This window comes from Cydia strobilella, chromosome 18, assembly GCF_947568885.1.
Source record: "Cydia strobilella chromosome 18, ilCydStro3.1, whole genome shotgun sequence".
NCBI classification, from domain to species: domain Eukaryota; kingdom Metazoa; phylum Arthropoda; class Insecta; order Lepidoptera; family Tortricidae; genus Cydia; species Cydia strobilella.
Genome location: NC_086058.1, coordinates 7,804,339 through 7,826,588, shown reverse-complemented (window position 1 = coordinate 7,826,588; position 22,250 = coordinate 7,804,339). Strand labels below are relative to the sequence as shown.

The window sequence follows — 22,250 nt, the reverse complement described above, 5'->3', positions numbered from 1 at the left end:
TAAGGCCAGGATTACACTTGTAAGTTTTACTTACGTAAGTAGGGACAAAGCTATTTGCTAGAATGAGATAACGATATTCATATCTCATTCTGTAGTATAGCTGTGTCCCTACTTACGTAAGTAAAACTTACAAGTGTAATCCTGGCCTAAGAGCAAATTTAGCCATCTCTTATAGTTTCAAGTAAGTACTGTATTCTCACGTACATTTTAAATTGAAACTAGCTTTCCAATGGGTGTTACTGCTTTTATGCGTGATGAGGCAGATATACCACAATACAGAGGAAAAAGCAGTTATACAGCGCATATATTTTAAAATCATGGAATAAAAGCGCAAATTTCAGTCTGTTTGTTTAATTGACTACCTATTATGACAGTCACCATTCAAGTATTTAATAAGCAATACATTATAATTTGCTTGCATGAATTAAAATAACGCACAATTTTCCCGGAATCTCCGATCGTGGGTCAATCGCGACATGAGTCACTGCAGTCATTGCAGAGCATGAAAACAACTGAATGACTAACTCATATGTAGGCGGGCACAAGAAACCATTTCAGGAATGATATGAAAACTATTTTTTTTAAAGCGCACTATTTTTGGGATTGCGCAAACTCGGATTACACGCATTTAAGACCAAATGAAGGTATTAAAACGATTTCCAGCCTGCTGGGAATTAATTTTTCGAAAAAAACGAATTTGATTCGCCTACTCAATGATTACTGGAGTTGGTCTCCTATTACTTGCAAGCATAGACAAAGAAATAATAATCGACCGAAGTGTTGCAAAATATTGTAGGCTGAAATAGATGGCGCTGTACAGTCGCATACATTATGCGGTATATATATAAGTATATAACTAGCAGGGCCGCATTTAGAGGTCTGATCTGGAGGCCTCGGGGCAACAAAGGAGTGGAGGCCCCCGGCCCCAATAGTTATTTGTTATACAAAGGTGCAAAGTTGTATTTTACCCGCGAGTGTGGAATTGAAACACGAGCAAGCGAAAGGATTCTATAGTTGAACCACGAGCGAAGCGAGTGGTTTTAAAATAGAATCCTGAGCGTAGCGAGTGTTTTAACACACGAGAAGTAAAATACATTTGCACCCGTGTGTAACACAAAACTTTTCCCCTCACTATAGCGAGGAAAGTGCAACATCCACAGGCGTTAGATCATCTTCATCAACTGGAATCACTCATTTTTTTACGATATTATAACAAGAAACTCTCAAAATTCTGTACTTTTACGTGAGAAGTTTTAAAGTAAAATGTTTGTTGTCAATGTTGACATTTCTGACGTATGAAATGTCAATGATGCGTTTTGAAATTGCATTGACTTAAGTTGTGCGTTCAGAATTATATTTAACATAATTATTAAAAAACAAACGTTTATTATGGAATTTTAAGGTTTATGACTTAAAATCATTAAATAAAGCTAAATCTGGTATTTTTTATTAGCAGTGATCGGAATAGGCAGAGTATAAATACCTAAACTTGGTAGAACAAAGTCATAAAGTGGAGACTGCCTTGCGATAACATTTTTTTTCGGGACTAAAGTCCCGGAAACGTACGGAGTAAATAATATTGTTATAAATACGGTAAAAAACAATGCATTCCTCGTTTTTGTTCAATACAAGCAATAGGCGTAAAATAAAATAACCAATTTGTTTCTGCAACTTTCCATATATATTTCTTAAATCTAAATACACACATATTGTCAATTAAATATTAGTTGCGAATATGATCCTGATTCTGACGACATATACTTAGATTTAAGAAATATACATAATCATTATTATTATTTTTTTATGTTATAAGCTTTATTGAAAAGATGATAAATAAAATTTACATTAATTGTATAAAACAATCATTGTACGTCGCGAGACATATTACAGAGAACAATAGTATTTTATACAATCGTGATATAATAGAGAGCTTTTCAGTCGAGTACCGTGTTTAAGCAACGAAGCTTGCTGAGTTGCTTAAGTTAAGGTACGAGATTGAAAAGCTTCCCCACTAGTGGATAAAATGCGTTTTTCCCCGCTTGTTTTAAAGGATAAAAGACTGCTTTCCGAGCTAGTGAGGGGAAAATTATTTTTCCGAAGTCTCTATTGTGTGGGGCCCCTCCTTTGTGGAGGCCCCGGGGCTGTAGCCCCGATTGCCCTCCCCTAGATCCAGCCCTAATAACTAGAAGAATATTATAATATATGCTAAGGTTGGAAAATCTAAGTACTACAAAGGCGTGCAGCGCCATATCGTTCAATATTTTGCCCCGCATTGTACGTCTTTTATTATTGGGTAGGACGGGGACAATTGAAACACGTTATGATTGAAACAAGTCAAATTTCTTGAAAATTACAATACCTATGCATGTGACGCAATACTCAGGCTATGCGGTCAGTCATTCTTAAATCCTGGACCAATAGCGCTCAAGCGCGAGAGCAACGTAGTAGACTTAAGAAGCCGTTCAAAAATTTTGCGGTATAAAGTGAAGGTGTGTTCGCATACTTTTTCATTTATTTTTTTTACTTATGTATTTTGACTACTTGAATTCTTTTGGTGTTTTGGATAGGAATTATGAAATATTTTAACTGCCATTAAACAGCGATGGTGTGTTGTTTGTAAAGAATATTGGTCCTTGAAGTAAACCATGTGACGTGGGGACGGTTGAAACAACGTACTTGGGGACGATTGAAAAGTTTCAAAACTTTCAAACGTCCCCGCGTTTTTCACAAGTCTTACAAATAGTTGATTATTGACATTTAGACTTTTTTTTTCAAAATAATACATGCGTTGTGAAAAAGGGAGTGACAGTGATTTTATTATAGTCATGATTGAAACATTGTTATAATTTAAACTTTTGAGTGTATGAAATACAATTATATATTTCTACAAAAAATCCTTATCGTCTTTGATTAGGCTCTATGTATAAGGTAATCACAACAAAGAAGTCTAGATGTCTTACATTTTTTTTTGCATCCCTATATTTGAACAAGATCTTCAGACGCAGGTAAATTTTGAAATGTTTGTATTTTTTTGCGAACTTCATTTGATCTCGTTGAATACCGTGATGACTATCTATATGTTAAAAAAGATTAGAAATAACAAATTATCTTTCATTTTGCTGAATATATTAAGGTTTTTCAAACGTCCCCACATAGTGTTTCAATGAACACACCTATGGGGTCAATTGAACCACTCTTCCACATTCTCTTTAATTCCCTATCATTACGTAACAGGCTGTTCAAACACATTTTAATTAAAAACTAAATAAATAGCCTTTAATAATACAGGCACATACCCTTCTAACTGTAAAAATAAAATAGTTACAGGCGGTTAAACATAGTGTTTTAAACGTCCCCGTCCTACCCTATGTGGTTACGAGTTAGCTAGGTACATAGAGTAACTTATACTAATAATGTCCTCCTCGCCGTGTCCGACGACGGCGACTCCAACCGTTTTTAATGGGAAACATGGAACGCTCTAATGTGGCTTGCGAAGCCAAACTTGGTTTTGAAGATACGATTGCATGGTACGCAATGGAGCTGGCCGGCTGAATTGTAGGTGTAGGTGTACGAAGGCTTCAGGCGCGTCTTACGGAGATGGCGCTTAGCATCCAAGTCTTCTAAGCGCTGCTGCTCGTATTGCTCTACACTTTTATGAATAGTTGCGCGCCATGCCGTTCTACACATCGCGCTTTCCTCCCAGGAATCGCTCGGTATACCGCAAGTGGATAGGTGACGCTTGAGGACGTCTTTATGGCGCAAGTACTGACCCCCCTGTTTCCTTTTTCCGCTAGAGAGCTCGGAATAGAACACAGCTTTGGGTAATCTGTTATTGCCCATGCGCACGACGTGGCAAAAACGTGAATACTACAGCGGTACTGTCATAGTAAATTTTGTAACCCCAGTAAATTCACTGCCATCTGTCAGTTGACACACTTTAAAACTAAAGATGAAAATTTATAAAAATACGATAAAATGTATTTAAATATGGATAAATGATTTTTTTTATTTGTATTAATTATTTTTATGATTTTGACCCATGTTCTTTCACTGATATGCGTTAAAATTGTTGAATTTAACAAACGAAACCGTCAACGCCATCTATACGACAGTAGGCCAAAGCTAGTAGCGCCCTCTGAACGAGAATCAATTTTTCTTGATTTTCGAGGCACGTTTTTTCCTCAGACTGTGTCCATATATTACGGAGTTATATCTATCTTTGCTAGGTATTAGATAACTGGCTAGACGGCTCGATAGCCCATTTGATAAGCGCCGGATTTGGCAGCACATTACCTGACCCTACTGCATCCGGTACGTAACAGCCACCGTTTATTGAACATGTGTCAATAATTACACGTTTCTTGTAGTACTTAGTGAATGTTTTTTTTTTTGTTTTGTAGTTAAATAAATTTACTGTAGCGTTTTTAATTTAGTTCGGCAACTCCGTTACAGCTTGGGCAAGATTAGTCCGTTGCGAAATTTGGAAAGCAGGTTCAATAAATATAATTTGTCAAAGGACTGTCTCATTTCATACATAGACAGAGAGAATCATACTATCTTTGTATTTTTACACTAGTACTAGCACTCAAAAGAAAAGGATGAGCATATTTTTTTTCTGTTCTTATTTACTGACAATTTGGTTTGACCAACTAAACTATATGTATTTTTTCGTCGATTCAGTTTTTGAAAAAAATAAAAAATGGCGGATCCATAGGGGTTCTACAGATCCACTAGTATTATATTATGTAATACTTTACTCGGCGATACTTTACTCCGGGGCAAAGACTGCTGCTATATAAATCGCAAGTCTGACCCCATATGGAGTACTGCTGTCACCTTTGGGCAGGAGCACCTGGATGCCAGCTTGGACCCTTCGACTCAGTCCAAAGGCGCGCTGTACGAATCGTCGACGATCCCAAACTCACAAGCGGTATCGAACCTTTAAGTCTAAGGAGAGACTTCGCCTCCTTGTGTGTGTTCTACCGCTTGTACAATAGGCTGTGCTCTGAAGAATTGTTTGACATGATGCCAACGGCCGCTTTCTATCACCGCACCGCTCGCCATCGGCAGGGTGTTCATCCTCACACCCTAGCACCTAAATGGTCGCGTACTGTGCGGTTTAAGAGGAATTTCCTCCCGCGTACGCTTCGGCTGTGGAATGAGCTCCCTGCCGAGGTTTTCCCGAGGGGCTACAGTATGGGGTTCTTCAAAAAAGGAGTGTACAGGTTTTTAAAGGGTCGGCAACGCGCGTGTAATATCTCTGGTGTTGCAGGCGTTCATAGGCTACGGTAACTGCTTACCATCAGGCGGGCCGTATGCTTGATTGCCACCGACGTGGTATAAAAAAAAAAAAAATACGAATACGGTATCAAAGGGACCAACATCTGAGTAAAAGAATATGGGACAAATAGCTTTTAAAAGATTCTGCTACATTAGCAAAGTCGCGGGCATAAGCTAATTAACAAAAATAATTTAGATTGATATGTGTCATCTCCATACAGTCCAGGCTAACTTTAACGATGTAACTGGGCGATCAATTGCCGAGCGCGGTGGCACGCACAATTGAAACAAATTGTGTTCTTAGAGTACTGTGTATAATAGTGGCGACCAGCCATTGCATTACAATACACGTGCGTACCTATGCGCTACATATGTGTAGTACTGTATAAAAAGGGACTGTAACTCTTACGTAGCAGAGCGTCGCATTATCATGAAAACATCGTTTACAACAGGGGTATGCGCTGACAGCGTTATAGTTTCTTTTTACACAAAACTACACTAACTCTGCCTTCCCTTATATTTTACTAAAGCGTTTTAGTCTAGTTTGCAATGAGTCTAAGGTAGCCTGGGTTCAATTCCGAGTATGAGCACATCCATAATTGTGTAGTAAGTAAACAATCATTTATTTATTATATATTGGCCATGAATAATTAATTGTTAGTCGGGTTTTTATTTTGTATTGTTGTTAAGTACCCATAAACAAGTTGTATAGAACTGACTGTAATTGTAAGAGGAAGTTTTTTAGGGTTCCGTACCCAAAGGGTAAAAACGGGACCCTATTACTAAGACTCCACTGTCCGTGTCTGTCACCAGGCTATATCTCATGAACCGTGATAGCTAGACAGTTGAAATTTTCACAGATGATGAAATACATCATGTTGCCGCTATAACAACAAATACTAAAAAGTACGGAACCCTCGGTGGGCGAGTCCGACTCGCACTTGGCCGGTTTTTTTTGTGTAAGATTGTTTGTTTAGAGGAATCAATCTCTGCAGTTCAGACGCTGCACGTGTTTTCTTTAGATTATCCTGACATTCCTGACCTTGTATGTGTATTAAAGCTTTCCTGGCACATTTGGCCATAAATGTGAATGTGAGAGTAAGTGCTAAGCCTCTGCCTTCCCTCATTTGCAACCCAAAAATTGCTTTGACTATTACACTTGGACAATAATTCTATTTTAAGAATATTTATAGTGCCCAGTAACCATTAATATTGAAGTAATCATATTCATGATATTTCTACAACACTATAATTTTCTATTGTTTATGATTCCATTATAACTTTATGATTTGTTTATTTTTTTGCCATGTCTGTCCGTATGTCATATACATTTTTTATAAATTGTATAACCTTTTAATTGGCAGGAGGAGGCTACCGGACAATTACATCAATTAAATTTGAAGTTTGATTAATAAAATAAAATCTAAATTCCAACAACTCAAAAATGATGTATGCCACTTGAAAGGTTAAGCATGAGAACAAAAACAATTTGAGTACAATCATACAATTTTATTATTTTTCTTATATTGTGTAACATTTCTGGTATGAAAAAGAGAACTCAAATGCAGTAGTGAATAATACAGTTACAGTAACTTTATAGTTAGATAATAAATAAGGCATTAAAACTGTACTGCACACACAAAAACAAAAACAGTTCATTTCCTGATTAATTGTATGATAATATCACTATAATAAGGTTTTTAACGTAGTTAACCCATGGAGCGCCCTAGAACCACACGTGTGATACTAACTTCATACTACTGTGACACACGGGCGCTACACGGGTTAATAGCCGATGCTAGCTTCATAAACTGTCAATAAGAGCATGTTAAATCATTTCATTGACCTAAATATGCACTGGTAGATAACCCTTCTATTCATAATATCTCCAGCATAAACATTGTGTAAACGAGATTAGAGGTCAAACCTGTTCTCGTACATTAGTTCCGTGATGAGAATTGAGATTGCATGGAAGGGTAATAAGTGTTAAACCAAACACCTTTAACTAAACAAACTGAAAACATTGTCACTGACTAACTAAACAAACAAAGATTCTGTCACACTGTCGCAGTAAATAATCTTTATAGTTAGTGCTAGTTAAATAATCACAGACGTACTATAAAAATACGAAAAATATATACGTAAATGTCTTGGATAATTATCTTGTTTACCTCATCACGGTACCATGATGACGATTATTGAAGAATGTGCATAAATACCTTCATCGCAGAGTCCCATGTTTTTATTTGTAGTCTTTTTTCCTGGGCCGTCACTCCTGACTTCTTTAGCACCCAAGTAATTGTTATTTTCCACACAATTAAACATTTATTTGGTAACAAGTATTTCAACAAATATGTAAATAATTGACAGCTGCTGCCAATTTGACATCCGGAAGTATGTCATAGTATGTATGTCAAAATATAGTGAATGAAAGAATGAATGGTTGTATTGGGTTGCCATAACAAAAAAATCTAAACGTTTCCTTTTAGTGACATCTAGCGGTGAGTAGACAAACTGTTGTACTAAAATGTAGATGTTTTATACAAAAGCATAGATGTCGCTGCAATAAGAAAAATCTTTTGTCGTATACATACAGGCTGCTTTTGTTATCACCATTCACCATGTTATCACTGACCAAACTGAGGAGTAAATATGTCGGTCATACTGAACAACTTAGTAGGCTTCTGCACAAATCACGCAAGTGATATTTGGTGAGGTTCTTGGTAGGTAATATGTAATATATTAAAATGTTGGCTTCAATCTTCAATAGCGGCGCATAGAGAAGTTTATTAAACCTCCTAATTAGGAGGGTTGATATTAATATGAAATTAAATAGCATACTTCCACAACAGAACTTACTACAGGATGTATAATTCTGCCCACACGTGTGCCGTAGTGGGCCGCCGTTTTTTTCTTTCGTTTCACTTTTACAACTAGTTCCCTTAAAGGCAACGAAATAACATTATTAAATGAAAATAAGTTGGCAATGTAATTTCTATTATTGACTCTATTATGTGTATTAGCCATGCTATGAGTTGCATTGTTAGGAGCCAGTAGGTAGGTATTATTTACTTCAGTACCTTGGGGCAGTTGACTGCAATTAGCTTGATCATTCCGAGTCTGTGGCGCTAGCGTTGCGTTTATTTCTAAGAAGATTATTTATTTTTATTATAGATACCCAATTAGAGAAAAATACGCTTTTTCACATCATCTATTCGAAAAAGGGCTTTTTCTTCCCCGCTAGGAGGGATCAAAGAGGCACTTTTCTTCTCTGCTAGGAGGGATCAAAGTGGCACTTTTCTGTTCTAGGACATGACTTTTTTCTTTTTTGCATACAATTTTTTTAGGTTAAATAATATTTTGGAACAACAATTTCCTCGTAGGTGATGTAAAAAGCAGTATGTGTCACATGGTAGCAAAATTATTTCCACCTTGGGCGTTATAACACTTGGATCCCTCACTACGCTCAGGATCCTATTTTAGAATCCCTCGCTACGCTCAGGATGCAATTATAGAATTCTTCGCTTCGTTCAGGATTCAATGTACGCCCTCGCCGTAAAGATGTCATTTTACTCCCTTGTGACACAATCTACTATTTCCGTAGGTATCTGTAGTTTTTCAGATATAAAACGGCCTTTATTAGACATGGGAAAAATTAAGCTAGCCACAGGAAAAGCCATGAAGGCAATTAGCATAGGTTAGGTAGTCTATTAATGTGAGACAAAATGTTGCTGACTGCTGCCTTTACACGTGTCTTTCATTAACAGTAGGTATTTTATTGTTCATGCAAGCAACGTTTATCTGTTGTGTGTTTAAAAGCTGTGTATTGAGCGTACCTATTTAGGGGGCATCCATTAATCAAGTCATACGTTTTTGCGTAGTTTATCTAATTGTCTAAAGCTCTGAAATTATTTTTCATTTCTCATGCTCGGAAAGTGGGTCGTTGTTGTTCTAATAAGTGTGCAGAAAATGATACGTTTCTGCACTAGAGCATTTTACTTTCCCAGTACGTTTTTTTCTTTTACTCATAGCATAGGAGTTACATGCGCGTTGCCGACCCTAACACTACGCACCCTCGTTCAGCTCTGGCAACCTTACTCACCGGCAGGAACACAACACTATGAGTAGGGTCTAGTGATATTTGGCTGCGGTTTTCTGTAAGGTGGAGGTATTTCCCCCGTTGGGCTCTGCTCTAGATGACATCCGCTGTCCTGTGCCCTACCACACAAAGCGAGATGTCATTCACAGTGCCCATACCTCTCCTTCGGACGTAGTTTAAGGTCATACCCGGGTCCGGACGTAGTTTAAGGACACACCCGGGTCCAAAAAGCAGTCCAAACGTTAAGCAATTAAAATTTGATATTAAATGGATTTGTTGTATACCTAATTTCCATTCTGATATTTATCGTGATACTTTTACCTAAATTGTTAATTGAAAGTACCCTCAAGAAATACTATAAAAGTATATATGTACTTACTTAGTCATGTTTTTTAAATACACATGTATATTTTACTTTCCTCGTATTCGAAATGAAAAGTAGTGTTTAACTCGGGTGGAAGGCACTTTTTCAGTTTCGGACTATTGGCGCTCTCGCTGCGTTCGAGCGCCAAACTACCTCTGCAGGAATGGGTGCCTTTCATCCCTTGGTTAACAATCGACTATTTCTTACTTTCTAATATTGTGTCTTCCTACGAATCTCAAGTCACAAAAAATATCGTTACCTACAAACTTTCAACCCCTTTTTCCGCCACCTTTATGAATTTCCAAAAACGCTGAAATTACTTTTCTTCTTATTTTATTTTATTTTCTTTATTTATTTTATATAATACCTTTTTACGAAGTCGTTTCGAGTTCCTAGCTTAAAATAATACTTGAACCAAATACAAACTTTCGTTGAATTTCTCGAAATCGCTTCTTATCTCTTGTACAAATTATAAATGTAATCTGGTGTGCAAAATTACAACTTTCTAGCTTTTGTAGTGTCGGTTCTGCGTTGACGAATCAGTCAGTCAGTATATATAAATATATAACTAGCTGTTGCCCACGACTTCGTCCACGTGGATTAGGGGCTGAATTTTCAAAAGCTCTAAAATTAAGTATTTTTCGTAGGTATTTACTTTGTAATATTTTCTCTCCCTTCTAATTTTAAGTCCCTACTCAAATCGTTCCCGTTATAAACTTTCAACCCCTTTTTAACCCTATTAGGGGATGAATTTCCAAAAACGATGTTATTGCTTTTCTTTTATTTTAATATAATACTTTTTTTACGAACTTTCATCCCCTTTTTAGCCCCTTTGGGGGATGAATTTCCAAAAACGCTGAAATTACTTTTCCTCTCTTTTAATATTAATACCTTTTACGAAGTTTCAACTTCCTAGCTTAAACTAAAATTTGAACGCCATACAAAGTACACTATAAATGCAAGTGTGCAAATTTCAACTTTATATCATTTGTAGTTTCGGCTCTGCGTTGATTAGTCAGAACACGGACACACGCATTTATATTTTAATTTATATATATATAGAAGATATAGAGAGATACGCACGCATTTATATATAGGTATAGATATTATATAATTGTAAAGAATTAAATATTTGAATTAAAAATAAGATTGTTTTTCTACATGTACCCACTGCTACTGTTTCTAATTTAGTGGTTCATACAGAAAAAAATAAACGATAGTGTCCTTGATTTCCAGACCGCTTCGGCTAAAATAGTCGTTTTATAGATGCTCTATTTTCTATTCTTATTTCTCGATTTCCACGTGTAAATATGAAAGAGAGGTAGATGTTTAATGTGCTAATACTAACACTAAGTACCTCTACTTTAATTCTTCGTGATACTCTCTATCTACAAGTAATAATTAGAGACAGTACACAAAAATGCATCATATATCCTTGTTATTACTGTAGGCAGGCGGGTAGGGTACCGCAAGAGGTAAACTGAAATAGACTATACAAGTTGTTACGACTATACGACTTGTTATATAAGTTGTAGTAGGTACAAGTAATTTCAACCGAACTTAGGTATAAATATGTAACCTTAACCTTAACCTACATAACTACCGTTAAGCGCTAGGGTCATGGAGGCTATAAGGGAGCCAAATCTCTATGTATGAAAAGTGTCGATCAAAAAACAGTAATTAGGCGGCGCCACCATACACCGAAATACTACCAAAAACAACCAACGTAATTTGGTCGGGTTATTTGTTGCCTTATATGTTTCATGTTATACTCATGTCCCAGAGCCTAACTAGCGCCACCGGAGAGATTAGGAACTATTTTTTTCACCTCAGCGGCTCGAACAAGCCTACTTTCGTCACTCCCTGGAGTGAGGAAAGTGCGACTTTCCTCAATCCAGGGAGTGAAACAATGTAGCTTTTTAATTTAGTGAAGGCCATGAACTTCATACTTTTATTACATTTTTTTTATGGTATTTTACGGTACGGTCCGCTACGGTCCGGTCCGGTCCGGTCCTTTAATATGTTCTCACTATTGAGGTGAAAAATTATGCGTGCAACACGAGAGCAAAGTTATTTTACATCTCGTATTTTTGAGTCCCTCGCTCCGCTCAAGATTCTACCTTAGAATCACTCGCTTCGCTCGTGATTCAATTATAGAATCTTTCGCTTTCTCGGGACTCAAAATAAACACTCGCAAGAAAAACCGACTTTCCTCTCTTGTTGCACAAATAACTATTAAAGCTGAAAGCGGTCACTTTGCAACAATTCTGCCATAAGAGATTGGCATCCTTTTTATACCATCCATAGCTAGGGTAATCAATTTTTATGACGGTGACTGTACACTTATATATATATATATATCTTTACTTGAAAATAATTGTAGTGTATAACTAGCCTTATGAACCGATTTTGCATGTACAACCAGCCTTAAAGTTTGTAGTCTATGATTGTTCATTATTTTAGTATGTGGGTATTTTTGCACATTGTAATTTTTCCTAAGTCACCCGTTGACCACGAACGCTGTAAAGAGTTCGAAACGTCGGGATGTATTATAAATTCAATATACGCGATATAATCCGTTTTCATAGTTTTATTTCATGAGTAACTAACGCGGTAACCGAAGACAATATTATGTACACTTGTTTGTCACCGTCGTTGTATAAAAAAGTTGAGTTGACACAAAATAGGAAATATTGTCATTTGTGGCATTCCGTATTACACTTCCATCCTTATTACCTACACTGGAATTTTCCCCTTTTGTGGTCCTATGCTTTAGGTGTGGTTTGGGCCGGTTGTTTCCATCTGAAATTCCAACAGAAATTCTAATACGAGTAGAAACGTCCTTATTGCAGATGAAGCATTTACTCTTTCTCTAATGGAAAATCACATTTTGTCAATAAGTTGCTTTCGCTAGCAATAGTAATAGAATAGAGCAGGTTGACCCAGTCTGAAATTAGAATTTAGATGGTATTAAAATAAGCCTTGTTGACTGATAAACATGGTTCTTACTCTTACAGATACAACGTACGTACCTACCTACACGTTGCAGAATTTATCTTAATTTTATTTACTTATACTTTTTTACGAATCTAGAGGTCAAGCAAAAGAATGTTACATTAATGTCCATCTGGTTCTCCAAATCTTAATTTAACTACGACAAATCCTGATGGTATAGTCAATTATTCATCTCACGACCCTGACAATCTTGGGCGATTTTATTTTTATCTCCATAACAACTCACTGTTCACATACAATCCGGGTTCCGGGCCAAAAGAAATTTTAAACGCCACTTTGTCTAAATTTCTTCTCTCAACAAAGCAAATATCACTTAATTGCCTATCATTCGACGTCATATAAGTACCGTAGGGGGCAGAAGGGACGCGAATGTTTTCTGTTAGTACTACTTTGATTTTCTGGCTCAGGTTGCTTTAAGAGTAATTGTATTATACTTTTAGACATATTTATTTTTATAGTGGCAACACCGAGTAGCCAAATTATAACGTTAAAAAAACTGGAATCTAGAAGTGAGAGAGGTGTAAAGCCGGGAGCGGAATCAGGGTGGCGGGGTTCGACGTGTTTCCTCTCCGTCGCAGTGTAGGCCCTCTGTGATCATGCAAAAGAGGAGCGTGGAACAGACAGCGGATCAAGGCAAGCTAATCCGAAATACACAATCCGAAAGGTTTACCCCATACATTTTTCCAGCTCACCCCATTGCTATCCCCTATAACCTCAACTACGGGGTGACGTGGTATTTCGCACTATTTTGTACTTGTCGTCAAAATTATGAAATGAAACGACAGATAATGATAAAAAAATTAAAATTCACACGGCCGGACAATTTTAAATGTATAAAAATCAACGTGCCACTTGTGAAAATAATTTTTTATCGAGGTTTGAAAATCTGTTTTGTCCCTACTCACCCCATTTTACGGTACCTACCTAATGTAACCTATTATATAGATACCTAATATTTTCGCTAAGGGGGCGTTCAAATATTACGTTACGCAATTTAGGAGGGGGTCTTGTAAAACGCTACGATGCGTTACAGGGGCCGTAGGGGGGGTTGGAACAAGGCGTTACGTAACAACGTATTTTTTTAATAATTAAAATACATACACACACGTAATCACGCCTATTTCCCAAAGGGGTAGGCAGAGACCACTTTTACTGATTTCCTCTTTTACTACCTACGATACTTATTAAAAAAATATTTTTAGTGACTTTACATTCACTACGAGTAAAGCATGCCCGTATACACACTAACCCCATTGTTAGGACATTGTTCAACAACTTTAACACAAGAGTTAGGGAAAAATCTATTGTCTTTAGCATTAAAGAGCAAGAAAATTCAGTTTAAGGTATCGTAGGGAGCCCCGATTGCCCCCTACTATACTTAGTAGGGGGCTGTCTATTACTTACGCACGGCGCGGCGCACATGTACCCTTTCGCTTGCTTGAGCTGAGAATAATTCTTGGAACTTGTTGCGCGAACGACTCACCCACCCCGATGGACCTAATGCAGATCATGTTAATCTCTACAATCGAACATACTAGGTCATAATGCTTCCACCACGCTTCCTTGCATAACCAAATGCATAACATGTTTAATAATACAGCGGTATAAATATCGGTGACGTCAGACGACGAGTTTTTCTAAAAGGCCGCAACTGCACAGGTGCTGGTAATACGTCCGTCTTTGTAAGTGTGCGTGAGAAGTTGGCAGCACTCGGAGCGCTGCAGTTGGCAGGGGTGCAGGTCGTTCAATGACACGGTCGTTACAGCGGAGTGACGCGATCCATTCATACCGATGTAGGCCTTTAGATAATCGTTATCATTCAATACCTACTTATGTGAAATATAACAATATGCTGGATCATCATTTGACTGTGCCTGTACGAATAGTCCCACTCCTGGCTACAGGAACACCTCCTTTTACGAACGAGTGTTAATATGGGCCCTAGAAATTTGAGCACCCAGTCCTTATTCAGTTCATTTATTCATTATATTTCAGCGGTACTCTCTTCTTCCTCGCGTTATCCCGGCATTTTGCCACGGCTTATGGGAGCCTGGGTCCGCTTGACAACTAATCCCAAGAATTGACGTAAGCACTACTTTTTACGAAAGCGACTGCCATCTGACCTTCCAACCCGGAGGGGAAACTAGGCCTTATTGGGATTAGTCCGGTCCGGTTTCCTCACGATGTTTTCCTTCACCGAAAAGCAACTGGTATTGATATAAGTATCAAATGATATTTCGAACATAAGTTCCGAAAAACTCATTGGTACGAGTCGGGGTTTGAACCCGCAACCTCCAGATTGAAAGTCGCACGCTCTTACCGCTAGGCCACCAGCGCTTTTATATTTCAGCGGTACTGCCAGGAAAAAAAAAGACACTTGCTACGCACGATCGGTTTTATTTCAGAAGACTTTTGTTGGCCACATTTTAGTGTTTATGTATTTCTAATTTTACGTACATGTATCACTATATAGTTACTAACTTGGAGCGCATTCCACTAGTCTGAATTACACTTATGACATGGCTATCATAAGTTTAATCATTCATATTTTCCACTATTAGATTGACGAACCAAATAGGATCGTTAAATACTTTTGATGATGAGTAATGATAATAACAATGCAAATCGTAGTTTTAAGACACGAAAGTACCTATCGTACAAGTCGTACAGAAAAGGCGCCAGTTTATCGTTTACTACCGGCAGTGAGATGAAATAAATGTGACTGGGAACACCCAAATATTCCGAAATACGTTTTTCCGATTTTTATAACCACGATTTTCATAATCCCGATTTTTTATAAGTCCGAAATATCAAAATTACGATTTTAAAAAACACGATGGACTAAAATCACGAATGTGCTATTTCCGAAATCTTAAAATCCGATTGTCACTTGACCGAACACTTAAAGTTCCGATTATACACTTTCCGAAAATATTTTTTCCGAATTCCTAAATTCCGAAAAATCTGTCCGATCGGAAATAAAATAATTCGGTATTCAGAAATTCGGTCTTTTGTAAGATCGGAAAAATGAAATTCGTGATATTCAAATAAAGACTCACGTTTTACTTTAGTAATTCAGTATTCAGAAATTAGGTTTTTTGTAAGGTCGGAAACATTAAATCCGTGATATTCAAATGAAGACTCACGTTTTAGTAATTATTACGGGTGCCTGTCGTGCCGCATCGTGTTAAATTCGGCATCAAATATTTTTGGCATAAAAATTCGGCATAAATAAATTAGGCAAACCCGAACTGTTGCCAGAAGTGGGTTAGGTTAGAACTGCGACCCCCAAGAAAACGAACTGTTCCCAGAAAAGTGGGTTAGGTTAGGTTAGAACTGCGACCCCCAAGAAAACGAACTGTTGCCAGAAAAGCGGATTAGGTTACGTTAGAACTGAGACCTTCAAGGGAAATAAAAAAATTGGGATATTTAAAATAGGAATCAGATCAATTCGGAATAAGGGCAATTCAGAATTAGTGATTTTGAAAATCGTAAATGTTAAATACGGCGTTTGTCACTGTCGGAATTGTTATACTTAATCGGAATTATGTGGTTCGGAATTTAAAATTTCGGAATAATGGCAATTCGGAATTCTTGATTTCAAAAATCGTAATTGTTAAAATCGGTTTTGTCTCCATCGGAATTGTTATAATCGGAATTATGGGGTTCGGAATTTACAAAATTTGGCTTTTTGGGTTTTCGGAAATATAAATCTTCGTGATTTTCATCATTCGTAATTACGACAGTCGGAATTTTGATGGGTCGAGCATTTAAAAATCGGAATGATAAAATTCGACTTTCTAAAATTCGGAATAAAAACTTTCGGAATTATGTAGTGTACCCCTGCATCTGAATTTGATCTGAATCTGAAACGTCAGGACTACCCCGACTACCTACTACAGTTATGATTATGACTACCTACAAGTCAGTGTAAAAATATGGGCGCTCTTATGTACATATTTTTGAGTAAGTTGTATGCACCCATATTTTTATACTTTGCTGTTTTTACATACCTACATCCTGAAATTATGTTTCAGAGTGTATCTAATATTACTTAGGAACCGGTATTTGTATATAATTGAGGATTATAGTATTTAGTGCAACAGGTACATACAAATATATTCGTATATTCTGCTGTCAAAATGCGTGTAAATGCTGGCGCTAGCAGGTATAATGATTCTATGGTAATTTGCGGCGCGGCCGCGGCTCAAGGCAAACCACTGCACAAATCATCGCAACGACGGCTTCTTACCGGTAATTCGACTACTTTAATTCTTCTTCCTCCTTGACCTTTTTCCCATTTACTTGGGGTCGGCCTTTCTTGTCCTTTTCTTCCATAATACACGGTTTTTGGCTATTTCAGCGTCTGTATTAACATCTTTCATGTCTTTTTCGACTGTCGTCAGCCAAGTGGCAGGTGGTCTTCCACTTCCTCTCCTTTGTGTCGGCAAATTTAAGGCTTGCTTGACCATTAAGTATTTGAGGTGGTGGTATAGGTGGGGTTAAAGAGTAAAGAAAACAACAGTCGGTGATAGAAAATTGTAACAAAATAATATATGTAAATTACTGGTCAGGTGTGGTGCAAAATAGCTACAGAGTGGGAGCCCGAAAACTCAAATCGGGGATTTGGCAGACCCCGCCGGCGATAGCGGGATGAACTAGACACTCCTTTTTAAAGGAGTGGCCATCAGACACAGCATTGGAAAGAGATCTGTGGAGAAATTGGGGGAGGCCTTTGCCCAGCAGTAGGACACGTAAGGCCCTAAATAATAAACAAATAGTAATAACTACCTTACTACCTAAAATCGTTTGCTAAATAAATACTTACGTATGCAACTAATTTAAATATTTGTAACTTACGTAGAGCGGGTAGAGTCTTTTAATACGTATATTCCTAATTAAATGTTATTCAATACAGATTGTTATATACCTATTCATAATAAAATAAGCCTTTTAATTACGATATATGTAAATATATCGTAATTTACATTTATAAAATAAAAATACTAAATTAGGAATGTACTGAAAAACAAATAGTAGGTAAACAGTTACGGCCACGTTTTATTAAATTATCTAGCTACCTATAAGATCCTGTTTATATAATATAATATTCAACGATAATAAGGCAAAGGCGTTAAATGGAAGGAAAAACAAATGACTAAAGACTGATGTTTTCATGCTGCATTATCTTCGGCGATTGCATCAAACCGTCCCAAATAGATACCGGCATTAAGGTTTGTATGGCGCCGCGTGGATACGTAACATTAGTTATTTTGATATTTCATCTCGGATGTTCACTGGCCTGTCTATCCACTAGTTTACTTCGTTATTTTTGATGGTGGGGTAGGCAAAAAATAACAAACAACCGCGTGGCCGATTGACCTCGTTGGCCGAACCCAACAAACAACTCCTGGGGACCGATTTTTGAATTTCGAGCGCTTGATTTCGTGGGGCTCCCTTTAATATATCTCCACTACTAAGGATTTACAACAAACGAGACGTCAATACCACTAGATTCTCAATTTCTATTGCTCGTATTTCAAAAATATCAATTTGCCGTTTTCCACAGATTTTCGAGTGACGAAATCGAGCGGTCGAAATTAAAAAATCGGCCCCCTAAGCGAGAACTATACAATACTTTCGTGCGACTTTCCTCACTCCAGGGAGTGAAACAAAGTAGCTTTTTAATTTAGTGAAGGCCATGAACTGCCACTTCATACTATTATTACATTTTTATTCTGTGTAACTCGAAATACATTTTAACCTTTAATATGTTCTCACTACTGAGGTGAAAAATTATGTGTGCAACACGAGAGCAAAGTTATTTTACATCTCGTGTTTTTGAGTCCCGAGAAAGCGAATGATTCTATAATTGAATCACGAGCGAAGCGAGTGATTCTAAGTTAGAATCTTTAGCGTAGCGAGTCGCTTCGCTCGTGATTCAATTATAGAATCGTTCGCTTTCTCGGGACTCAAAATAAACACTCGCAAGAAAAACCAACTTTCCTCTCTTGTTGCACAAATAACTATTATTGCACACCTCACGCAATGTACGGTTTAAAGGTCCCATTTAATAGTTTTTCGTAAATAATTCTTAAACGGTGTCCTATACCACCAGTGTCAGTTTGATGTGGTATTTTTGCGATACCCTGTATATCTATTTTGTAGGAAATTTTATATAGATTATTTACACACAAGACAATTTTTTGCTTTATGAGTTATTTAGGAAAACTAAAAACAAACGACATAACAAATTATAAGTAACTATCCCACTTTAATAGTTATTTTCGATACAAGTGCGGAAAAGAGGAAATTCGAAACGAGTGGCGATAAATTAAAGGGGCCCACTGACTATCAGTCCGCCGGACGATATCGGTCTGTCAGTTGTTCGGAACTGTCAAATTTTTGTTCTAACTGACAGGCCGATATCGTCCGGCGGACTGATAGTCAGTGGGCCCCTTTAAACACGACCGCAGGGAGTGTTTTTAATCGACACGAGTTGCGAATTAGCTTTTCGCACGTGTATCGAACAACGTTTTTACAGTACATATGGCCCTTTAAACTTTCTACATATGCACGAAAAGTGCACTTTACGCACTAGTGCGAGAAAGTAGCACCATATGTACTGTAAAATATTTTACTGTAAACCGTACTGTAAAATATGTACTAAACCGTTGTTCGATACACGTGCGAATAGGTAATTCGCAACTCGTGTCGATTTAAAACACTCCATGTGGTCGTGTTTTAATTTATCGCCACTCATTTTGAATTTCCTCTTTTCCGCACTTGTATTGAAAATAACTATTGGAATATTGATCCTAGCGAAAAAGTGTACTAAACTTTTTTTGTAGAATAAATTATGTAGATTATGTAATAGAACATTTCTTGCTACGGGCCACCGTTTAAGATTTTTTTACGAAAAACTATAAAAAGGGACCTTATCTTGTAAAAGTATTTATATTCACTCAGGCCGAAACACTCATAATTAAAAAATAAGTTCATGCAAACGCAACAAAATAATATAGATATGTCACATTCAGCCAAATGTCATTCCTCTTGTGACCTGACCGATCCTAACTTCTCAAGGGCGATCAGATCCAAATGCGTTTCAGTGCCAAAAGAAAAACAAAACCGCGACTCGGTCTTATGTTTCACATGTGTTTGTTGGACGATATCAACCTTCGGTTTATAGAAATAAGGTTGATTGTTTAATATTAAGAAAGATTTATAAGAAATTCAGTCTTGACCTTGTCCGTGACCCGAGATAATTTAAGTAATGTTACTCCGATTTTATATGGAAAACGAAAACAATATTCTTTATTACGATCTTCAAGTGGAAATCACCGTGAAATCACCTCTACAATAGGTATTAAGTTTTGAATCAGTTTATATAAGTATTGTATCTGTAAATGAAAATGTTAACGAAAAAAACACTATGATTTAGAAGGTTTTAAAAAAGAAGAATAGCCTGTGATTTATTAAGAATTGTTTGGAACTATTACATAATTATTATTATCTTTGCATCACACTTGCTCGAAAAATACCTTATTTCATGCAGGCAGGTGTACTGATGGACAACAGTTATTTGTACAACAAGAGAGCAAAGTTTGATATTTCTTCGAGTGCTTATTTTGAGTCCCGTGCAAGCGAAATATTCTACAATCTATAATCTTGAGCTTAGTGAGGGACTCAAAAGCACACAACTTTTCACCTCAGCAGTGAGAACATATTAGATAACTTGAAAAATGTAATCCTTCTTCATCACTTATTCACTCAGTTTTCATAAGATCGACTGATACAACACAAACTTAGAGGATATAATTTAACCAAACGGAGTAGCCATTAACAGGCGTTCCCCTTTGTCGAAAATAGGCGGCCAATGGTCATACCCAATGTATGGACTGACGTTTAATCTGACATGGCTATTTTTACGTTACGTATACATTTGACGTGCCCCTTCCACGCAAAAATCGGTAGACTATCAGTCGATTCTAGCAATTAAGTTTAATTAAAGCAATTAAACACAAAAACAAAATGAAGTAAATTTCAGTAAAATAATATGGAAATAACGAAGATCAATTGACACTTCAATTGCCTTTTTTTGTAAAAAAAAAACTAAGATACGTTCCGAATTGAGGATACTTATTATTTGTCAACTATAGTAGAGATTATTATTTGTTAAAAGTAGAATTTATTTTCCGTGATAATCTGTGAATTCTTTTTTAAGTTTATTAGTTTAATTGTTCAATAAAATAAGTAAAATATAGTGTCTTTATCAAATTTTTAACTTTATTTTCATTTATTAATTATTAAGAATTTTCTTATCCACGAGATGTATTGCATGCATGAATATATGATGAATATCGATACATTTGTACGCAGACTAGTAGTCGAGTGAAAATTTTACAAGTTACCATACAATCAACGTACGCAGTACGCACCGCCCCAGGTGCCGTCAGTCCTGTAACTCCTGTGCAGATTGAAATGATTGAATACCGTCATCTTGCTTCTAGCGGAAGCCGCTCGACACCAATTACAAAGAAAAACCGCAAAAAATTCCCGGGGGGGTGGCAAAATGTTTTTTTTTTATGGAATAAAATGGCCGAAATGTAATGTGATATATTTTTAGAATCGCCTCAAAAAGCCCTTTCGTATGATACCACACACGATAGGTTTCCCCCGGGAATTTTGTTTAGGAACTGCGGGTCAAAAATTTTGTTTTAACCTCTAGTATGCGTGTGCCAAACAGCTAACCTGTACATCGATTTGTGGTTTTTTAATTCGAACGGCTTACACTATTATTCTAATACTAACTACTTGACCATTTAAGTGTCCACTCTTACACAGCTGTGCTTCAGTAAACTACCTACCTATCGATTTTAAACGTAGCAAATTATTTGGCAGTAATCTGCGAAGATACACAGTACGTTTCCCACTTGTTATCTGATAATAGCGGTTTGTGACGTTGACTTTGATAAGTTAATGTTTGTTTTCTCGCATGGATACGTACTGAAACTCAGGCAGGACAATAATGTAAGGTGTTTAAATGTAATGTAACATCAACATACTAGGGCTAGCTAGTATTGTTGTTATATGTGGCGAAGCGTAAGAAAGTACTATTAATTTGCGGAAAATCTTTATTTACTACTTGACACTAAAGTGCATATGCAGTGCAGTGACAATAATCCACTGCCTCGGACGAGACTTTAATTCCCGACTCCGGTACGGGATAGGATAGCCTAGGTCTCGGGCTCTCGCTTTACTAACTTCGATTTTTCCATTTCAAGTTTTCTTTTTTTCATTATTTCGAAAACTTTTTTACCTGAAAGAACCTAACCTAATTATGCAGAAGGGTACCTAATACGTTAGTATCTCAAATTCGGCTGTGGAATGAGCTCCCGAGCTGCCGAGGTTTTCCCGAGGGGCTACAGTATGGGGTTCTTCAAAAAAGGAGTGTACAGGTTTTTAAAGGGTCGGCAACGCGCATGTAAT

General features: G+C 37.0%; 1 protein-coding gene across 2 annotated transcripts in view; it reads right to left on the bottom strand.

Moving 5' to 3' along the window:
* Positions 1-22,250, bottom strand: part of LOC134749522 (transcription factor HNF-4 homolog) — a 60,806-nt gene that overhangs the window by 27,450 nt on the left and 11,106 nt on the right. The window contains exon 1 of one of the 2 annotated variants that reach the window (XM_063684482.1): positions 7,500-7,684. The exons of the other annotated variant lie outside the window; for it this stretch is intronic. Within the exon in view, the coding sequence (XP_063540552.1) occupies positions 7,500-7,605 (106 nt within the window). The 5' untranslated portion in view covers positions 7,606-7,684. Of the gene's footprint in view, positions 1-7,499; positions 7,685-22,250 lie in introns of those variants that run through there. 2 annotated transcript variants of the gene reach the window in all.